This window comes from Phalaenopsis equestris, unplaced genomic scaffold, assembly GCF_001263595.1.
Source record: "Phalaenopsis equestris unplaced genomic scaffold, ASM126359v1 Scaffold000294, whole genome shotgun sequence".
In the NCBI taxonomy this organism is placed as follows: domain Eukaryota; kingdom Viridiplantae; phylum Streptophyta; class Magnoliopsida; order Asparagales; family Orchidaceae; genus Phalaenopsis; species Phalaenopsis equestris.
The window spans coordinates 176,353-199,652 of record NW_018164736.1 but is presented as its reverse complement, the minus strand read 5'-3'; the positions used below and the strand labels follow the sequence as shown (position 1 = coordinate 199,652).

Here is a 23,300-nt window from a genome sequence, read left to right as displayed (position 1 = left end):
GTTTAGGATATGTGTATCAAGTTATTATACATGGAATGGTGTATTTTTTTATTAAAAATTTAAATAATAGTAATTTTTATGTGATTTGAAAGGTTTAATTGATAATTATGTTTCAAATTAAAAGATTAAACATGACATTTTAACCACCAAAACTTAAAAAATTATATTTTGAATGATTTATATGCAAAAACTCATAAAATAATAAAGATCACGATTTATTTAAATCAAAAATGAATTTCATAATAATAATATAAATTGTATTAAAATAAGTTTTGAAAATCTTATAAAAATATAACCGTCGGCCCATAGTCTCACCTACTTTTCAACTATCCACTTCAAATCGTCAACTCTCACCGTACGATCTCCATCAAGCGGTCCAAAATGCTCTGCCTCTATCGACATGTTATCATTCCAAGTAGTTCGGATCGATTCTGGTCACCATACGCAAGGTTCGAAGAATCGCAACCGTCACTATTAACGGCCAACGGCCATGATCTCACAATATTTTCCAAAAGCCGGTCAAAGGTAATTCAACCGCCACGTGTCGGTCAGCATCTTGAGTTAACAAAAAAATAAAAAAATCACAATCCTATTAAGTCCATCTACCTCCCATCCGCTCCCGCTCTGTCTTGTCCTCGCATTCGACTGGCGTAGGGCGGCAGAGAAAATCAGGTTAAGTTCGGAATCGAGAGGAGAAAAAGTTGCGATTCAATGGGGGTTCTGAAGTTTTTGGTGATTTCGGTTCTTTTCGCGATGATGATAGCTGGGATCAGATCGGAGGATGAGGCGACGGTTAATCATGTGGATGATGCTGTAGGAGCCGAGGAGTCGGATTCAGTTCTTAAGATTGAGATCGAGCAGCTCAGGTCGAAGATCACTTCTCTAGGTGTGTTTTGGTATTGTCTGGTTTTGGTTTTTAACGGGTTTTGCTTTGGATTTTGCTTTGGGGTTTACTAATGATAATTCGTCTTACGGTCGTAGCGCCTTGCATTTAGGTTATAGGAGTGGGGATTTTATTTTATATTATTTTTTTGGTGAATAATGGCTACGACAGAGAACTGTGTGAGGTTTTTTTTTTTTTTTTTTGTAAAAAAATTATTGGTGGAAGTGGGTGATTGCTTGGCGATGAATATGTTGCCGGCGACGGGTATTTTATGAGATTTTGCAAATTTGATATGATTTGGGATGCTAAAGTTTATTTTATTGTTGTTTATGATTTTCTTGAAGAGTCTTCAACTTTGGAGAAAGCGAAGGAGTTGAAAAACAAGGATGAGAAGATTGAACAGTTGGAGAGGGAAATTGAGGAGAAGTCGTCTATTGTCGCGTCGCTGCAGAGTGAGGTAGAACTATTACAGGTGAGCTCGTGAAGGGATTTTGGTATGATCAGCTAGGAGTTAGATTTTATTTTATTTTATGTTTTTTTTTATAATTTGGGTACGATGAGGAATGAATAGCTGTGTGATGATCTCCTCCTGCAGAAAAAGGGGGCTGTGGATGCAGAGGAATTAGTGGGAAAAGCCCGTGCACATTCCAATGAACTTGAGAAGAAGGTTGGGAGAAAGATAACTGTTTTGGTTTAGGGTTTAGATATGTTTCTAGCTTTGATACATCTTGATTAACATTTTGGGCAGATTGAGAAGCTTAAAAATGAACTATTGGAGCAAGTTAATAAAAAAGATGCCTTGGAAAGGCGAACTATGGAAGCAGAAGAGAAGGTGCAGGAACTGCATGTGAAATTGGAAAATGTAAGCTCCAGAACTATTTACTGTGTTTTAATGTTTTTATATTGGTTTTTTTAGGTTGCTATGGCTTTATTCCTCTCCTAAAAAGGAGTTCCTTAATCTCGTCCAATTTGCTTTTATAATTGAAGTAGATGCAAAGCTTGCTCTGTTAAACTATTAAAATGTAGCTGTTAGTCATACTAACTAGTAAACCTCATGAGAAATCGATCTTATTGTTTGTAATCTTGTACACTGCAAATTTATTCACTAGTTTTTACAGTTTTTATAATGTTTTTCATTCAGATTTTATGATGAAGTGTGTATATCACGGGTGACCTCTTATGCTCACTCTATAGTGTCATTTTCCAAATTTATTTAGGTAAGTTATGTCAGGACCGACTCGGTAAACTTGAAATTACTAAGGCGGGAACTGACAGACGGACAGAGGAAATCTATCTAACAGTTTCATTTCATCACAAACATAAAAATCCAAAACAAAAAAAAAGCGCATTTTTATTTTTAACTTTATATTTACAACAGATGTTCATATTTAAACATTTACATTTAAACATTGAATAAACTAAATCACAATACCTATTAACTTGCGCTCAACGATGCCTGTACTTGTGCTCCCAAGGGTCCATCTAATCTATAATTGGTTTTTTTGTAAAAATATTAGAAACTATGGTTTGAGTTAAAACAATTCAGTAGATAAATTTTTCTAAATTACAGTAATTCTCATTTTAAAATATTTTGCAAAAAAAACAGTAAAAAAGAGCAGTAAAATAAATAATTTCATTTTTTTCATTAATTTAGGTTGCATTTTTATAATTGGGAGTCACTGTCTAAACACATATTTTATAAAAATATATGTTTAACTTTTTCCAACCCATCATAAAGTTAGACAATCATTTTCATTTCATTTTGTGAACGGGTAAAATACATTCCCCCGCTAGTATCATCCAGGAGTGACTCCCATATGCATACATATATTATATTTTATTTATTTTTATCTTGCAATTTACATTTAAAAAATGTTACATTTAACATTTAAAATGAAATATGAACTTTTGCATGTAAAAAATAAAAAATGCATAAATAAACATAATTATTGTAAAATAGAAAAAACTTATTACCCACCTCAGCGATGTCGTCGGCTATCATTTTTTTCAGTCAGTCTAAACTTTTGGGTGCACCTATAATAACAAATTAAATTTAAATAATTTCTTATTCAGTGCTAATCATTTTTTTAGTCTAGATTTTCTACCATTATTGTCATAATATATTTATTTAATTAGATTTTTAGTTACTTATATAAATATTTATACATATATATGAATTATTTAAACATGTATGCATATAAATGTAGAAATTTCCAAATGACATTTTAGTTAAAGCTTCTAACATTTTCCTTTTTGCATACCTAACATAATAACAATTTTATTATAACTATATTTTAAATTCAAAATTCTTAACCTCATTATAACATGACTTAATAAGAAATTAATAATTCGTTATTGAAATTGAGTTTTATGTTTGAAGTTGTCTTCCCCCTTTTTACCTCAGTTTTGTCGAAACCCTAAAATTGTAAGAGTCAACATTAAGATTTATATCTCATAATTTAATTTAAATCACTTAACATTAATAATTAAATAATTTACTCTTTTACCTCTTTAATTAAAATCTCTATCTGCCCTAATATCATTGTAATGAGCAATAAGGCTCGGTCAAGCCTTACTCCACACAAATGGAGCTCCCGCAAGACCTTTTTTCCTTAAGCTCTCGGTCGAGCTTCAGACTAGCCGCTTGAGCCTCCTTTGCACGCAGAAGGCCCTCTCTAGCGAGTCCTTCCTCTGCAAGCCGCACGAGCTCGCCTTCCTCTTATGCGGCTCGGTTAGGGCACAGGAAGAGTCGTGTCCATCGTCTCAAGCCAGCAGGAAGATTTTTCACGAGCGGTTCCTTCTCCCCAAGCTCTCGATTTGATGAAATAGGTGAGGAAACACTAATCTTCTCCTTCCTCTTCTTGCTGCTCGCGACAGGCAACTGTGGCCGCTCAGACTTCTTCTCTTCAATTCGATTGTGCTCACCGGATGGAAACGGCCAGATGAGTAACTTCCCTTCTCCTTTATCTCCTCTTCTTTCTCCTCTCAATCACTCCTCTCTTCTCCTTATATTCTTCTCCTTCTTCTACCACACTCTCTCGCTCTCTCAGTCTCCCCTTGTTTCTCTCATGCCTGCTGAGTGTGGGTTTGAATGGGAGGAGATGAGGGGAGCCATAATTTGACTCTCTCATGGGCGTCGGCTTCTTCGCTCGAACGAGTTGTTACCCGCGATAATTTTTATTTTTTCTTCTGTCATTTAATTTAAAATTTTAATCATTGTTATTATTATTATTATTATTATTACAATCTCCCCTTTTTATAAAAATATTGTCATCAAAATTTAATGTGCAAGAATATTGTTCGTAGCTTAACTGCAAAGGTACGGTTGTTTTTCTCTCATTTCTGATTCCTTCTCCCATGTAGCATCTTTTTCAGTCCCGTGCTTTCATAATACACAAACAAAATGAATCTCTCTACACTTGAGTTGCTTCACATCATAATCTATAATTCTTTTTTGCTCATCCACAAATTTCAAGTCAGGTTGAATATTAATAAGATCTGTAACAAGTTTGCTAGCCGCATCAGAAATATATTTCCGAAGCAAGAAGATATGAAACGCATTATGTACCTCGTACATGTGTCGGTAGTGCAAGCCTGTATGTCACTTTCCTAATCTTTTCCACAATTTAATACGGACCAACATGTCCTATACTCAATTTGCCTGACTTTCCAAACTTCTTAACACCCTTCATCGGACTGACCTTTAAAAGACAAATTCTCCAACTTCAAATTCTACCGGTCACTGCTTAGCATCATAATACTTTCTCTGTCTATATCAGACTGCTCTCAGTTTGTCACGAATCAGTTGGATTTTCTCAATTGCTTCATCAACTAAATCAACACCAATTAATTTTCTTTCTTCAGTTTCTGCCCAGCAAAGAGGTGTCTTGCATTTTCTTTCATAAAGGGCCTCATATGGAGCCATGCCAATACTACTTTGGAAATTGTTTTTGTGGGCAAACTTTATTAAATGTATGTGCATTTTCCAATTTTCACCAAAATCAAGAACAAAAAGTCTAATTAAGCTTCCAATATTTGGATCGTTCTCTCTGATTGACCGTCTGTTTGGGGATGAAAAGTTTTATTGAATGTAGTTGAGTGTCCAAAGCCTTTTGAACTTTTTCCCACAGTCTGGATGTGAATCTACCATCTTGATCTGAAATAATAGAATTTGAGACTCCATTTACTCGTATAGTTGCATCAACATAAATTCTGGCAAACTCGCCCACAAAATTTATTTGTCTGATAGACAAGAAATGTGCAGTCTTGGTCAGACGATCAATAATCATCTATACAATATCAGGACCCTGCCTTGATCTCGGTAAACCCATCACAAAGTCCATAGCAATTCCTCCCATTTCCACTCTTGTATAGGCAACGGTTGTCATAACCCACTAGGCTTCTGATGTTCAGTCTTAACCATCTGACGAGTATGACACCTTGCTACAAACTCAGCTACACTTTGCTTCAATCATGGCCACCAAAATAAACTCTTAATCTCCTGATACATTTTATTGTTTCATGGTTGTACAGTATATTCCGAATATTGTGACTCTTGCAGGATTTTTTTGCGTAAATCATTCACATTAGGAATACAAATTCTACCATTGTACTTCAACAGCTTTTCTTCATCGATCTCATATTTCTCCAATTGCTCTGCATTTACCTGGTCGTATATTTTTCGAAACTCTGCATCATGCGGCAATGCATCTCGTATTCTGTCCTTCAAAGTTGGTTGAATGAATATCTGATTTAATAGAGCAGAACCTTCATCATTTGGCGTCATTACTGATAACTGTAAATGCTTCATATCTTTATTTAGCTCTTCTTGTTGTGTAATTGACCAGTTAGCACTTTCACTTACTTTCCTGCTAATGCGTCTGCTAAAACATTTGCTTTTTCCTGATGATATTGTATATCCAGATCATAATATTTGATAAGTTCACACTATCTTCTTTACCTCAAATTCAATTCCTTCTGTGTGAATATACTTCAAATTTTAGTGATCAGTGAATATTTTACACCTTACCTCATATAAATAAATCTTCCATATCTTCAAAGCAAATACAACTGTTGCAAGCTCAAACTCATGTGTCAGATAATTATTCTCATGATTCTTTGATTGTATAGAGGCATAAGCAATTACTTCCTCATGTTGCATAAGGGCACGCCTAAGTCCCATTAAAGATGCATCACTGTAGGTCTTGAAGCCTTCTGTTCCTGAGGGGATAGTCAATCCTGGAGTTGTCATCAAACACATCTTTAACTTCTAGAAAGCTTCCTCACGGTAATCTATCCATTCAAATTTCACAGTATTCTGAGTCAATCTGGGCAAGACATTGCGATCTGCGAGGACCCTTCAACAAATCTCCTGTAATTACTTGTCGGACCTAATAAATTTCGAACTTTTATAACAGTGGTTGGTCTGGGCCAATCAACTATCGCTTTAACCTTGTTTTAGTCTACTGTGATACCTTCACTGCTTATGATATGCCCCAAAAATGTTATGCTTTTCAACTATAATTCATACTTTGACAACTTAGCATACAATTTATTCTCCTTCAATGTTTGCACAGAACAATGTGAAGATGATCTGCGTGATGAATCTTATAACTGGAATAGATTAATATGTCATCGATGAAGACTATCACAAATCTATCCAGAAATGGTTTAAAGATTCTGCTCATCAGGTCCATAAAGATTGCAGGTGCATTTTACAACCCAAAAGGCATTACAAAAAGTTCATAAAGTTGTCTTTGCGATATCATCTTCTTTAATTCTCAATTGGTGATAACCTGAGTTCAGATCAATCTTGGAAAACACTGAAACTCCTTCTAACTTATCAAAAAGAACACCGATCATTGGTAGATGATACTTGTTCTTGATTGTGGGCTTGTCTAATTCTCGGTAATCAATGCCAAACTTTAAGTTCTAATCTTTCTTCTTAACAAAAAGCACTGAAGCTCTCTAAGGGGAAATGCTTAACCTGATGAATCCCTTCTCCAATAAGTTTTGCGGTTGTCTCTTCAATGCTTGTAGCTTCTTGATTGTCATTCTATAAGATGCTTTCGCTACTGGTTCTGTACGACTGCACCTGATATTAAATTGATAGAAAAATCTATCTCTCTTTCTGGAGGCAAACTTGATTAATCATCTAAGAAGACTTTTGGATACTTCTTCACTATCGGTATATCCTCTAACTTCTTTGTGTCTTTCATAATATCTATGACTTTAGCTAAAAAACCTTGATACATGTTTGCTAACAATTTTCATGCCTTTAAATTGAATATTATCATATACATGACTTCTCGATCACTCACAATGTTGAAATTTTCTTCTCCAGAGATATTGAATTTAACTATCTTTTTAGTGCAATCAATAGTTGTGAAATGATTGAATAGTCAATCCATCCCTAGGATCGCTTCGAGTTCAGTGAGTAGTAGCACTACCAAATGCGCCTTGAAGCTTCTATCGCATATGGTCAGATTTACACTAACTTCTATCAACAATATGCAAAACCCGTTAGGTAGAAGAACTGACAAGACATTGAGCATTCTGAAAGCTTCCAATCCTTCAGAGTTCACAACTCTTCAGAGATAAATGAATGCGATGCACCAGTATCAATTAAAGTTCGGATCAATATATTTTGAATAAATATAAAACCTATAATAAATGAGAATATAAAAATCTCGCAATATAGATAAAGATTTGACAGATTTGTTGAGATAAATAAATACTTGTAATGAAGTCTGGTGAATCCTCTGCTTCCTACTGAGTCAGTGCATAAACTCTAAGCTGCACAGCTTGACGGATCTGACTTGGAGTTGGAGCTGATCCTGATGACTCAGCTGCCCTTTGTCTACTGAAAGTCTTTTGTGTAGGTGGAGCACTAACTCTGACATCAACTTGAGGTCTCTAGCCTAAGGTAGGGCACGATCTCGCCATGTGCCCGAGCTGATGACACTAAAAACAGTGTTGGTGTCCGACAAGCACTCCCCGCTTTGCCTTTCACACTTGGCACGAGTAAACATAATACTACTGCTGTTGTTGTCAGTGTCACTATCAGTACCATTACGGCTGGGTTGAGGCTTCTTAATACTTGACTACCCATGCTAGACAAACTGTTTGTCTGTACCAATCTAGACTTGCCATCTCTTCCCATCTTCTGGAACTCTCTACGCCTCTATGTAATCATTAAATCAATCTCTATCCTCCTCGTCTTCTCTAGAATAATTGAGTAATCCTCAATGCTAAGAGGGATTAAAGGTTGTCGAATGACATCCTTCAATCCACAGAGAAATCAGTGACACTTTTCTTCAGCATTTGGGATCAATTACGGCACATACCTGAACAACACCGTGAATTCAACCTCATACTGCACAAGGGATCGATCTCCCTACACCAGTCTGATAAACAGATCCTTCAAGCCTTGTAGTTAGCACCATGAATTCAGTCTTATAAATATTTTCAATCGTTATTATTTGCGTCCTTGGCTAAAAGCTTATATTCAAGTTTTGTAGTTAGCATCCTTATAGTTATCATGCAAAAACGAAGACGCATGTGTCTTGCATTAATTTTTTTTAGTTCATTTCATTTTTTTTCTTTCAATTCACGACTAATATAATTTCTCAAACACCACAAAAATTTTTATTTCAAGTCCATGAAATTTTCAATCGGCTGCTACTAAAATATAACTTTGTAGAATTTGTTTGTTCACACGTTTGTTACGACAAAGATTATTCACTACGATAGTGCTCAGTCAGTAGTATATTTTGGGCGCTGCAGATAAAGCCTTTTTAACTTAAATTTCTGTATGTGGTACTTTTAACTTGCAAAAAGGAAAACCTTTGACTAGTAATCAATGTTTCAGTTTTTTTTTTATTTTTTAGTTTTTTTTTTTATTTTTTTTAATTTCTTTTCGCTGTTCTCATTCATGAGTTGTAAATCTATAACAAGTTAATAAAATGCTCCTCTTATGCTCATGCTTATTTTCAATTCTATTTGAAAACTTGTTTGCCTTGCAACGTTTCCATCCTTATTTATGTTCATGCTGATTATTTAACTCCCCGCCTCTCTGCTAGCTTGAGAAGATAAATGTTGAGCAGAAGCTTAAAATTCAGAAAACAGAACGAGCTATTAAAGTAGTTGAGGTTTGTTTATACCTATTCTTGAATGTGATGATATAACTTTTTTTTTGTTAATTAATTAATTCTTATATAATATCTCCTCAATAAACTTGTTAGGAAGAGCTGATGAAGGCGCAATTGGAGCAAATTTCCAAGTCAAAAGACTTAAAAGAGGTGAGATTGTGCAAGACGCTTTCATTATATATTTGGTGTGTTTGTCAACATATGACGATTAAAATTTATTTTCTTGTTAAATGTTCTATTTTTGTCATTTTCATATTTTCTTGGGACTTTTTGCAATTTAAATTATTAATTTTTTTAATTTGGCTAGATAATCTAATGTGGTTTTGATTAATACTCATTTCTTTTAAGGCTCACATGGAGTTGATATTTTAAAACTTCAATCACATATTATATATATTCAATATTTTTATTGCTTTTGATGTTTAAGAAATATAAGTCTTTTACCAATTATCATTAATATGTTCAATTTTTTTAATGCTTTTGATGTTTAAGAAATATAAGTCTTTTACCAATTATCATTTGCCTCATCTATAACTAGGAAACATTGTATGATAGTCACATAAAAAAAAATTTTTAGGGTCTCCTATATTAGTTAAAATCAGTGTTATCAAAGCGTGAAGCACAAAGTGCAATATGATGCACAAGACTTTATTTTTACTTGAAAGCGCAAAGCATAGAGCCAAGTAGACTTTTATTAACCAAAACACTAATAGGTCAAATAAAACTATTAATATATAAACACGTTAATTAACAATTATAAAATATAAAGTATGACTTGAAAGTTAATATAAAATATAAAAAAATACGATGCAATACTTATTTTCAAGGCAAACATTGAAGGTGAACTTACGAAATTAAAATTTCAAATAATTTCTAATAGTTTTCTACAATAATTAAAAACCTAAAAATTACAAAAAGAATTATAAATCAAAATAAAATCTAAATTTAAAGCATAAATAAAGTAATGAAGTCTTAAGTTTCATAAAACAAACCAAATTAATTTAGAAACCCTTTATTCCCTCTTGTTAAATTGTGAATTGGACTGACCATTTTGTTTAAACACTTCGAAGCGCGCTTCAGCGAAACGAAGCAGGCGTATCGTGCTTCGCTTTGCTTTGCACATGAAGCGCGCTTTTAAAAATATTGATTAAAATTTTCCCCTTTGGTTGCATGCATCCCCTTAATCTAGTTCTATTCCACTTGAATTGTTGTTAGTAATGTCATCTTTCTCAAAGCTAGATTCTCGATTATGCTGACATACAATCAATCTTTCTTACCACAATCACGACTTTTGCATTATTTACACAACCCTTTCGTGAGTTCTACTTGTTTTTGTAGGCATCTTCAAGAGTTTAGCAACAATCCCACTTAATATTTGTTGCTACTTCATGTCCTTGCAAGTTTCCTTTGATCTCTTTCAACACCATCCACATCATGTTTGGGTTCTCTGTGAGCAATTTCAGCATTGTTATCATTTTGCGAGATTTGTGTGCAATTCATGTGTCATGAAGCTTTGAGCGAGAAATATCTTCCTTTCATTTTTGTAAATGTTTTTTAAGCATTATGCAAACTTATCTAATGTTGAACCAAGATGATTAGGGATAACTGATAGATGTGTTATGACAACTTTTTAAATTTTTTATTTCTCTAGTTTTTTATGCCTGTTTGATGTTTCTTTGAGTATGGTATAAGTGCAACTATGTATTTTTGGGGACGTCTTCTTCTTACATCAATATGAGGAATGTTTTTTTTTTAAATTGTTGACAGCTTACCTTGTTTCTTTGTCTATGTAATTTGATGTTGGTTTTTGCTCGTGAATGCTTTTAGTTAAAACTGCTTCATCTGGAATTTTTTTTTTATTGTTTTGTGAATCTTAACTGAAGCATGGATTTTTTATTTTTCAAGATTCTGATAGAATTTTCTCAATCTGAACGATTATTAAATTCTCATTTGGAGTGGATTTTTTTTGGTATTTTTTGACTTGCATCAAAAGAGAATAAATGATTCTTTTAAGTTTTATTTGGTGGGTCTTTATATTATGACTTGTGATTTTATGTGCATGATCCGTTGCTCTTCATCCCAGTTTTCATTATCAAGCCATAATCGTTAAGATATCATCAAAAGAAAAGGGATTCTTTACATGGGAATAATTAATTGTTATTAACAAGAGTGATACTGACGTGGTTCATATTGGTTCTTGATGGTTATTTAAAATTAGGATTTCTAAATAGAAATTTGATAGGATTTTTAGTTAAATTTTATGTTGTTACTGTGACTTCGATAGATGAGAGGCATTGAGGAGATAGAGAGGATCAAGGATTGACATTTGAGATATTTCATATGAGGCAGGGGCGTTGGAAGTGTAAAACGAACTGAAATGGTTTTGAAGAGTGTTTGTAGTTGAACGAATGCTTGAAATTTGGAGTAGGAAGGATAGATAATTATTTGGGAAGTTATTATGCGCTCTATTACAGAACTTTATTAAGTAAATGGGTGAATAAAGGATGAAGGTAGGTCTTTTTATATGGCTATCTATAAAAACTAGCACACTTTCCCTAAACCCTAAGAGTAGGTGTGAATTCTCCCAATTTTTGACCGACCATACGATCTTTGATATAAATAGGAAATTTATTATGCGCTCTATCTGTATTAAGTAAATGGGAGTATAAAAGCTTTGATATAAATAGGAAATTTATTATGCGCTCTATTATGAAACTGTATTAAGTAAATGGGAGTATAAAAAGATAAAGGTAGGTTCTTTTATATGATTATCTGTGAAAAACCTGCCGGTTTATATCTTGTACAAGGCTCAGTTCATATCTATTGGAGCACAACCAAACCATTATACTTGGCGCAAAGTATTGTAATGGTAGCTTGTTTTATGTACAATCTTTGCACCCTCTTGATTTATTTTTTCCCTCCTCTGTATTGCTGGTATAAAACTTCTGCATGACCAGGTTAACATTGGCCATGCAAAAATTTTAACGGCAGTATGTCAACCTCAACTTTTTTCTTTGGAACATTTATCAATATATCTGTAAGAATTATGGTTTCAGCCTCCGCTGTACGGCTTTGGAAGCTGTAACTTAACCAGCAATTATTCTTTGATATAGGTTCATGGAGCTTGGCTGCCACCTTGGCTTTCAAATCATATAGTTCGTTGTCAGGTAAACTGCTTTATCTGATAGTAGATTCTGTCTTTTGCCAACTCTTTTCTTAATATATGTTTTATGCCCCTCACAGGAAATTGTAGCAGTACACTGGAGTGAGCATGGGGAATCTACTTTTAATGTTTTAGTTCAAAAGGTGCCTGATTATCGACCAATGAAAATATTTTAAAACCTAGAAAGCTTTTGGAGATTTTAAGCTGAGATATATTTGTATAGATTGTTTTTATTTTTTTAACTTTTTCAGATTTCAAAGAAATCAGACCAGGCACAGAAGTGGGTTAAGCCACATTTGGAAACTGCAAAAACAGTATGTAGAGGAATAATTCGTTTATTTTTTTTTTTAATGATGTCTATCAGCTGTATTATCATTCATATTAAAGCTTTCATCCCAACCTGCTGATAAATGGCTTGTGTTGTTTAAGCTACTGCTTCACAAATTAAGAGGTCATTTGGGATTACATTTATTTTTATTTTCTATTTTTGTTTTTATTTTGTTTTGTTTATGTCTTAATTTGAATTAAAACATGTTTGGTATGTTTGGTTAAGAAATTATTATTTTTAAATGTCCAAAATAACTAAAAGTTATTTTGAGTGTTTTTAAGGATATATTTATCTATTTTCAGAAACAAAATATAAAAGCATATAAAAATCACACTAAACAAAAATATTTTAAAAAACAAAAGAAAAAAGCAAAAACAAAAAACAAAATTGATGCCGAACAGCCCTAGCCTTTTACGTGCTTTATGGTACACAATCTGTCATATTCAGGCAATGCTGATGTTTAGTGCTCTAAAAGGCACACAATCTGTCATATTTAGGCAATGCTGATGTTTAGTGCTCTAAAGGTGAATGACAGGGTTATAATATGTTCTATTTTTGCAGAAGTGGATCCCTATTGTGAAGACAAAATTGGTAGCATTTTCAAACAATGTTAAACCTCACATTGAAAAGTTATCTACCAAAACAGTTGAAGTAATTGAAGTATGCCGAAGTACTGCCACGCCACATGTTGTGAAGCTCCAAGAGTTGTCTGATCCTTATATTCAGGTACTTTTAACTTTCTGTTATAAGACTGTTTATAATGGTTCTATTTTATATTGAAAGGGTATTTCCCCTTTTTTTTTTTTTTGCTGGTCTATTGTTCATGTTTTTGTTTAGCTTACAAATTCCATCTGGTGCCCAGGACTTGAGGAAATTTTCCAAGCCCTATATTGAGCAAGTTGCTACTTTTACCAAGCCTCATGTTGAGAAAGCGCGCACTATTTTGAAACCATACACAAGAAGGGTTCTTTATGGCTACGGAAAGTTTCTGGAAACTGCTGGAACTTATCATCATCAGGTGTTTTGACTTCAATATTGTTTTATTTATTGCATATCTTTGCGATGACCACTTGGTTGAGGTTAATTCTTCTTCTTGGCCGAGAATCTTCTATTTTAGCGTGTCATTGAAAATGATGCTCTCTCTGCTGATTTTTTCTGGACTGCAATCCATTTTATCTGGAAGTGTTATGTATCTTGCATAACTTCTAGTTGTCAAGAAGTTCTTTAATAGTTTTTGTTTTAGTTGAACGGTAGTGGAATCAGGGCCCAGAATTTTCCGAATATATTATTTGAATTTCATAATCAAAATATTGGGGATAGTTGTGGAGAGATCAAGAAAATAAGGAGCAGTTGTAGAGAGAATATTTGGGGCAATAGTCCCACCTAATGTCAGATTCAAAGAAGAGACCTGCATTAGCATTTTGAATAAGAAAGTTAAATATGCATTTCTGAAAAATAATTATGCTTTTCTTTTTTTATGTTATTAATCATCAATTACCTTTACTAGTAAATGGGAGCTTGAGACTTGAAGACATCTTCTGTTAACGCAAAAGGATTGTTCAGTTAGTTTTTGTTGTAATGTAAAGCCGAACTTCTCGTTTGACCATATGCAAATATGCTTCCTTCACACAGTTTGCAATTGTCTCGGTTTGAAAATGGTTTGAAAATTCTGGATCATAAAATTCTGGATCATTTTTTTTTTTTTTTTCTTATTCAGAGCTTTTAGTTGCCGTTCAAAGGTTGGAAGAACAAGTTTTTGCATGTTCATCGTACTTGGTGATCAGGAGTGGTTATAATTTTATATACTTCCTATTTTCTGCTTGCAATATAGCTTTCCCTTTGAAGAGGGTTGGCTTTTATATATTTTTATGTAGATTGGGAGATGACACTAAATTTAGGATGGTAATTGGTGTGAATCCTTATGATGAGAATCATGGAATTGCAATTACTCCTGTATTGCGGTTATTTGATAATCTTATTGTCTTCCGGAATTAATTTCAGATATGCTACTCTTTTATATGAGTATGGCTAGGATTTGGAACACATCCTATTTGTGAGAATCTCAGTCTTTGCTTTTTCATGAGCTTAACTGTTTGATGATCTCATGATCAGACGGCTAAGCTTATAAGAAGTACAGGATTTCCGATATTGATTTCAAATCTAGAACTCTTTGGTGATTATGAGTGAGTTTGGAACTCTTTTGGATGGGTTGGAATCACTCGTGAGAATCATGGACCCTCATGCACCTAGCTGTCTGATGTCATGATTAGATGGCTGACCAATTATAGTGCAAACTTCCGAAATTAATTTCAAATCAGCACCTTTTCTGACTGGCTGGAATTTAGAGACCTCTTATTTCTCCTTTCTTGAATACAAAATAGTGATTACTTACTTTACCATTGCATTTATATGTTGTAAATTATTTTCTAGAATTTTAGATGATTTTCTTTATTCTTTAGATTCAAGAAACTGTTCAGCAGAATCTCCAGAAGCATGAATTGACCAAGCATCTGGCAACTAAAGAGTTGATCTGGTTTGTGGTATGTTTCACTTTATAGTTGAATTTATACATACATACATACATATATACATACATACATATATATATACATACATATATATATATATATATATATATATATATATATATAATGTTCTTAATTTTTGGTTATTTTTTATTATTTACTTTCTGTATTTGAAACATTAACATGCCGTATTTAAGGCCTCGGGATCATTGGCGCTACCAATATTTCTGCTTTACAGGATGGTATCATCCACTTTTGGGTTAGTCATGTTGCAACTACACGCACCAATTGCATTTTCCTTTTTATTTTCTATTTTCTTAATTTCATCTTTGTGGCATATTAGTTGAATTTTTCATCAGCAATTTTTAAATTTGGCAGCAAAAAAGCTACAAAATCTGTTCGGGGTGGTCGTTCGCATAACCATCGTAGGCACAAGCGCAGGCATGCAGATCAATAGAGAAATAGTGTACTTGGATATCTGTAATGGGTGTATCTATGAGGTATGATTATTATTTTCCATTGCTAACAGCATATCTGGCAAACTAAAACAATATAGCTGAGTTATTTTCCAGTTCCAAATTGAAAAACATTATCTCTTTTCTATTTGCATTTTTAGAACTGGATGATGATTTTGAGCTTATGCATTGTACAAGAGTGGTACTATGTTCTATTATATGAACAGCATATTGACTTGATAAAAAAAATCGTTCTGCTGATATTGTCCAAGTTAAAGTTGTATTCAATTAAATACTTCTTAGCCATGGAAATGAATGAAATCTATTCTTATTAGCTGAGGAGAAAATGAGAAGATGCAAAGACTTGTAGCAACCAAGATTTTGATGACTGTAAAAGGTATTAAGTGGCTCTTTTCTTTATTTGTCTTTTCACATTAGTTTGGTATAGGAAGTTGTTAGGCTTTTTCACTATTGTATTCTAGATAATTTACGATGATAAAGTATTTTATATCTTAGTATTGTATAAAGATCTACACACAATGTTAAAAGGAGCACACAATAGACAAGTTTTACATAAAAATAATAGTTACCCATGAAATAGAAAAAGTTGTGGGGCCTGAGCTATTTGAAATGATTCACTATGTAGTTGCAGATCACAAATGTCAGTCCTTCGCCTTAACCAGGGGCATTTGGAATACAATGTCTAGGTAGCTAACTTAGCCTCTTGCAAATGTGATGAAAATACTTGAAAAACAATGAATAATGAATGATGCTTGTGTTTGGAGATGATATTTGTGTGGCAACAGATGTCTGTTTTAGCTAGATGAAGGCGACACTGGTCAACGGATGATGCTTAGGTGATGAAGGTGAGGCAATGTTGGTCTAATAATGACCATAGATGTACATCATTCGGCGGAAGAGCATTGGGACTTTTCAGATATTTAAGAGCTCTTCAATTGTAGGTTATGTTTATGTGAAAGGTGGAAGTTATATTTATAAATTTTTTAGGATAGCATTTTGTTTATTGCAGCCATAATTCTTAAATTTTCCATGAGATGACCATTTGTTAATTCCTTTGATTGTTCATGATCCCTTAGACGTTTAAATGCCTTCATAATGTCAAAATTGAGTGATTTTTGTCGCATTTGATTTCTCTTATTAAAATGTTCATTTTGATTATAAGCATGTAAACTTGTATAATTATTTGATCTATCAAAAAAGTTCCATAAAGCTTCCAACTATACTTTGAGTATTTAATTTTATCTTATTTGGAGTTAGCTTAAAGCACTTTTTTGTGAAATTAAGCTCGTCTTATCGAAACATTCATTTTCATGATAAGTTCGTTGAAAATGGAGTTTGGATAGTTCTAAAGGTGATCCTAAAAGTTTTTTATTTATGTACTCACATCAAGGTTTGTGTTTAATTAGATGAATGTTTTGATAATGTATCATATACTTTTGTTAAACAATTCAAATTAAGATTTAAACTAATCTTAAACTTTATAAATTATTAGTTGCTTTAATACCATTTATTTCAGTCAATCTCCAAACTCAGTCTTCTTCCATCTCTTTAACATGTGAAATCTCAGCTGATCATTGATCCCATAGTTCGTAATGTTACAACTATTCTTTCATGTTGTAACCTTGTTTTGTTGGCATAGTCAGTCGAGTTAACCAAATTTAGTCCCTTATTATTTTTATATATTCTAATTTGATCATCATTTGTGTAAGTTGGGTAAGAACTTATTGTATCTGATACGATTCAACACGGATTCAGCACAAAAATCAACACAGTTTTTCACAGAAATTAGAGCAAATACATTTTATTTCACGGACACTAAACCAAAGTGATACAATATTAATACATAAAGGATAAACAGCTACAATTTGAGAGATAGAAAATCTCTCCCTACCCCTAAGACTCCAAGCCGACAATTCTTATGCATACCTAATCTTAAACTTATTAGGGTCTATTTATACCAAACAAGAATTAATAAAAGACTCAATTGCCCATGTTAATAAAAGAATAATTGGCCTTAGGTTATGTCGGCGTAATAATACTCTTATCCCAAAAAAACATCTTGTTCTTAAGGTGCTAGTGGATGAAGCTCTCATATCTCCTCGTTGCACACTGTGAAAAATTCTGATATTCGATCCTTGCAATGGTGTCCTTGGGCAAATGTCTCATCACATAGACAACATAACCCCTTGACTTGTCTCACCTGAATATTTCTCTATATAGCGCTTGAAGTTGACCATTAGACAAGCCCCAATATTATTTTCCTTTGGCCTTCCTCTGAAATGATACTGCCTGGATCCTCGATGTCATGGTTGTCGAGGTACTCTTGTGAAATTCTCCCATGGTGATGTTTCTATTGGCTTATATCCGGTTCTTGTCCTCCACAATTTGGGCTAACTCCATCGTCTCCTTCAATCCTCGTGGTCTCAATAGTAAGAGTGTTACTTGTATGTCGGACCATAGGCCCTTTATGAACTTTCCCTCCAATCCTGTTTCAAAAATCTCCTTAGTTGTCCTGATAATTGCTCGAGTCTCTCCCTATATTCCATGATAGTTCCCTCCCGAGTCGAGAAATAAAATTGTTCGTGTATGTCTTCTTCATGAATGTCTCAGAAATATTCCAACAAGCAGTCCTTAAATTTTTCCCATGATCTGATCGGGTATCTAGCCCCCCTCCATTGAAATCATATTAGATCTTCCTTTTCAAACATAACCCTGCCTCCATGAGTTTTTTTCCCCTCAGTTAGCCCATTTACCGTGAAATATTGCTCATCCTAGTACAACCACCCATGCGTTTTTTTCTCCTAAAAAATTGGATCTTCAACTTCATAACCCTTGTATCTCCACCCCAACTTCCTCTCCATCCGCTGCTTCTCTCCATGTATCGAGGGTAAAACTCTCTTGTTTAATCAGTCATATCCTATCTTGACTTCGCTTTCTTTTTTGTGCTCTTCCATACCCATTGCATTACCCATGCTCCGTGTTTCGGCCCAACTGCTTCCATTAAAATTTTTTATTCCACCCCACATCGGAGTCCCAGTGGGAGTTCTTGATGGTGAATGCTTTCCTCCTTATGTTCCTCATATTTGATCTCTTTTCCCTTCAATTTGACCACGGAATCTCCGGTCAAACATTGGTTAAAGTTTGGAAATTGGTCGTTGGTGGGTTATTGGATTGCATTTCAATAGGCTTCCTTATCATCTCCTCCAAGCTCTTGAATCGATTTTCCATGGAAGAAAACCTATCGTCTATGGAGAAAAATCTTTCTTCTATGGCGGAGAACATTTTCTTCATCTCATATTTAAGTTGGCTCACCTCTTCCAATTTTTTCTCCAAATCATATGGCTTTCTTTGTTGTCGTCATTCCCTGGCGAGTTTTCGATCACAAAAACGGAAACACTTGTAAGTTGAAATGTCATTGATGGTTTTGAGATGGTCTGAATTTCGTATGTACCGCAAGTCAATCTGATTTGATTTGACTGAACACAAGAATTGAAACATGAGAAAGATCAGAGTTTTGGGTCTCTTTACACCGCATAAAATTGAAGTCCTGAGCCTATTTACGCACATCATTACCTTCTCATCAAGCTCTAATTGTGATTGTATTGTGTAGGAAAGCTTCGGGTATCAGTAAGCAGCGATCCCGTTGTTACATTCTTCACCAACTCTCTTTGTCGTGATGGAGGCAAAGAATAGGATATTCAAGTCTCTGTCCGCTAGCCCATAGTTGTTTCCTTGGCTCGATTGCGACCATCGCACAGACAGATCTGGGAGGAGGAGAAAGATGGGGGATTCCAGTCTTTGTCGCAAGCCCGATCATTAGGTTGGAAGCAGAATTATTTTTAGGCCATAATTCTTTTTCTTTCTGGATCAAAACACTGATACAAGTTTGATACAATTCTTTTTCTTTCTGGATCAAAACACTGATACAACTTTGATACTTATAGTTGTAGTCCTCATCCTTTTGAGTCAATTTACCCCGGCCTTCGGTGTCTATTTTGATCTTTGGCTTTTGCTTTTTTCTCCCTTTCATTAATGATTTTCACATGTTATACGTGTTTACTTAAATGCCCCTTTGAGATCTTTCAAGTATTTCAAACTTGTTTATCAAGTAATAAAAGTTTGTTTTTTTTTCCTCGATCAAAATCGTATGTAAAGATATTTATCCACACTACTCAACAGAATAGTGCTGTTGAAAACAAACATCAACACCTTATTGTTGCAACAATAGTAGTGTTTCTTATAAATGCTCGTTGTCAAATTTGTGGGGATGCCATCTTGATCGCTTGTTTTCGCATTAGTCAAATCCTTTTACTATATACCATGGAAACCCTATTTTCACTCCTTAGCCCAATCAAGCACGCCGAGATCTTTGTGCTGAATTTTATTTAATTTCTTTGGATGTTTTGTCACTCGATAAGATTATTGGTGTTGTGATCCCATTACACAATGATTATATACTTTTATTGATGTAACCTTTCATGACGCCACTTCTCACCCATAGATCAAATAGGATTTAGTTAAAAATTGAAGTTTAGGTGTTAGATATGTAATATATAGAACTTGAGTGCTATGCATGTAAATCTTCCAATAAATTATTTGACAGCTCCCTAATTTGCATACGTATCACTAATAGTATATATCTTGCTAATTTCATGTCCAACATTGTATTTGCTCTCAAGTAGTAGTGGTTTAGTAATTGCAAAATGTAAAACATAATTATGTGGATGTTGTTTTATAGATCTTTAAATGTGTCAATAAGTTTTTAGGAAAATGGTTGTTATTAAAAATTCTAAAATTGAAGATTCGAATATTAATTATGTTGGCTTTGTTAAAGAGAAGAAGTTAATCCAAGGATTTTGTGTCTTTGTTATAATAACTTTATCAAGACAATCATGTAGCCGTTGATACTATTTTGGTATTGCTTTGTCAAGTTACTTGAGTATTGGAATGCTTTTCGATCTCTAGTCTTCTTACGCATAATTTCTACGTTAGATAAGGGGCTTCATTTTGTTTTGGATTGAAATGTACTAACAACGCAAGCCACCTTAGTCTATTGGTTGAAATCTGTGTTTTTTAACTAGGATTGTAAAAGAAGCTTGTTATTGATGAATAGCTTGTGTTTGGCTTCATATAGATCGCGTTCGAATAATTTTTTTTTTAAGCTCGAATTATAAACGAGTCAAACTCTAGCAATCTTTTTTTTACGATCTTTATCGGCTCATTTTAGCTCGAAAAAAAGGAATTATATATATAAATCTAAGTTTGTGGTCAGGTGTTTATCCACATTTTATTGCATATGAATGGTGTAGGTTTTAAATTCAACATCATACATCATACATAAATGAGAAATTTGAGCTAAACATGAGTTGAAAATTAAACATTTTTTTAGTCGAACACATGGGTTGTTCACAAGCCGTTTTGAACACGAGTCAATTTCAAATCTAAAAAAAATTAAATGAATAAATAAAATAAATGAACCAAACACGAACACGTTACTTCCAACAAAGATTTTGGGTTTAAGAACTTGTATATACAGTGTGTGCCTTTTGGGATTAAAATTTACATTTTAACTTCGATGAAATTTACATACTAGCCATGAATTCTCATATGTTTTTATATATTGAACACTTGGTGTCATTAATACATGTATGAAAATTAAAATGATAGTGACTTTTTTTATATGTTGTTAAAGTTTACGTGGTATCCTTTGTTTTGCTATTATTATTACTGGTATTTGTGGAATATTTCAGGAGGAAAGACGATACCATATTCTTCAGACCGCAGGTTCTGGTGGGGTGAGTCTGAAGCATCTTTTTTTTTTCTTTTAATGGGTCCGTATATTTTTCTCCGAAAGGACTTACGATTAAATCATATATTTTTGTTCTAATTTAATATAAGAAGCCATATTATTGTTGTAGCAAACAATGTAAAAAGATGAGGTGTGGCTTTCATGGGTTATTGAATTGTTATTTATAGCATCTACTTAATTTTTCATGCATAACCATAATATTTATATATTCTTCAATATTGTATTATGTTTTCATCATCATTTCTTTAAGAAAGCTGGTGGATTTGAGAAGGATTTAGAGCCTCTTTGTTACGTCTTCACCAACTAATTTTTATCTCATGCTCTTTTCTGTTCGCAATTTTCTACCCAAGTCTTAAGTACCCATTTTTACGTGTTGTATGTATATTTGTTTCTATAGTGATACTAGTTAAAATATTTTCTCATTTTATTTAAATTTTTTTAAATTTCCTAGAAGGCCGCTGACGGCGCCATCGAGGTCGCCGACGGCGAGAACTATGGTTCTCTCAATAGATGCATTGAATGTGGACGCGAATTATAAACGAGTCAAACTCTAGCAATTTTTTTTTTACGATCTTTATTGGCTCATTTTAGCTCGAAAAAAGGGAATTATATATATAAATCTAAGTTTGTGGTCAGGTGTTTATCCACATTTTATTGCATATGAATGGTGTAGGTTTTAAATTCAACATCATACATCATACATAAATGAGAAATTTGAGCTAAACATGAGTTGAAAATTAAACATTTTTTTAGTCGAACACATGGGTTGTTCACAAGCCGTTTTGAACACGAGTCAATTTCAAATCTAAAAAAAATTAAATGAATAAATAAAATAAATGAACCAAACACGAACACGTTACTTCCAACAAAGATTTTGGGTTTAAGAACTTGTATATACAGTGTGTGCCTTTTGGGATTAAAATTTACATTTTAACTTCGATGAAATTTACATACGTGCCATGAATTCTCATATGTTTTTATATATTGAACACTTGGTGTCATTAATACATGTATGAAAATTAAAATGATAGTGACTTTTTTTATATGTTGTTAAAGTTTACGTGGTATCCTTTGTTTTGCCATTATTATTACTGGTATTTGTCGAATATTTCAGGAGGAAAGACGATACCATATTCTTCAGACCGCAGGTTCTGGTGGGGTGAGTCTGAAGCATCTTTTTTTTTTCTTTTAATGGGTCCGTATATTTTTCTCCGAAAGGACTTACGATTAAATCATATATTTTTGTTCTAATTTAATATAAGAAGCCATATTATTGTTGTAGCAAACAATGTAAAAAGATGAGGTGTGGCTTTCATGGGTTATTGAATTGTTATTTATAGCATCTACTTAATTTTTCATGCATAACCATAATATTTATATATTCTTCAATATTGTATTATGTTTTCATCATCATTTCTTTAAGAAAGCTGGTGGATTTGAGAAGGATTTAGAGCCTCTTTGTTACGTCTTCACCAACTAATATATATCTGATGCTCTTTTCTGTTCGCAATTTTCTACCCAAGTCTTAAGTACCCATTTTTACGTGTTGAAAAGTTAAGCATACATATCTTTATATGTATATTTGTTTCTCTAGTGATACTAGTTAAAATATTTTCTCATTTTATTTAAATTTTATTTTACAAAAAAAGAACAAAATAGCTTATATTGCATTTCAAATCAGTCTTTTGGTGAAGCTTTAGATTTTAAATATCATTCCTCGATTCATTCGTTCTATATGGAGTATATAATGTTCAACACAGAAAAAAAAAAAGACATTAATATGGTTCATTTTTTTTTAATAGTTTCGTCTATCTTATTTGCATTCATCTTCAATGATATTCTAAAATTAATCTCTCAGATAGATTACTTTTAAAAAAATAAGAATATTCATGATCGTTTCAAATAATAAAATGCTAATAAATAAAAGCTTTTACATCTAATACAGAAAAATAAAACAAAACAACGT

At 33.3% G+C, this 23,300-nt stretch overlaps 1 protein-coding gene across 2 annotated transcripts; it reads left to right on the top strand.

Annotated features, from left to right (window-relative positions):
• Positions 1 to 598: 598 nt before the first annotated feature.
• LOC110025200 lies at positions 599 to 21,523 on the top strand. Of its 2 annotated transcripts, XR_002294102.1 has the most exons (16): positions 599 to 886; positions 1,228 to 1,355; positions 1,479 to 1,550; positions 1,632 to 1,745; positions 8,965 to 9,033; positions 9,127 to 9,183; positions 12,147 to 12,200; positions 12,277 to 12,339; positions 12,448 to 12,510; positions 13,086 to 13,250; positions 13,387 to 13,542; positions 14,984 to 15,064; positions 15,247 to 15,308; positions 15,428 to 15,549; positions 15,840 to 15,901; positions 21,276 to 21,523. XR_002294102.1 is itself a non-coding variant. In XM_020725524.1 (15 exons), exons 1-14 carry the CDS (start codon positions 712 to 714, stop codon positions 15,504 to 15,506), a joined length of 1,338 nt encoding a protein of 445 aa, XP_020581183.1. In that variant the 5' UTR covers positions 599 to 711; the 3' UTR covers positions 15,507 to 15,549; positions 21,276 to 21,523. The 2 variants fall into 2 exon arrangements, 1 of the variants encoding a protein (XP_020581183.1); XM_020725524.1 differs by lacking the exon at positions 15,840 to 15,901.
• The last annotated feature ends 1,777 nt before the right edge of the window (positions 21,524 to 23,300 follow it).

Bases quoted from the DNA above. Each gene is read 5' to 3' on its own strand.
- LOC110025200 (XM_020725524.1), top strand. From the start codon at position 712: ATGGGGGTTCTGAAGTTTTTGGTGATTTCGGTTCTTTTCGCGATGATG. The intron at 1,356-1,478 runs GTGAGCTCGTGA...CTCCTCCTGCAG, and splicing joins GTGAGGTAGAACTATTACAG to AAAAAGGGGGCTGTGGATGC. The intron at 13,251-13,386 runs GTACTTTTAACT...TCTGGTGCCCAG, and splicing joins TGTCTGATCCTTATATTCAG to GACTTGAGGAAATTTTCCAA.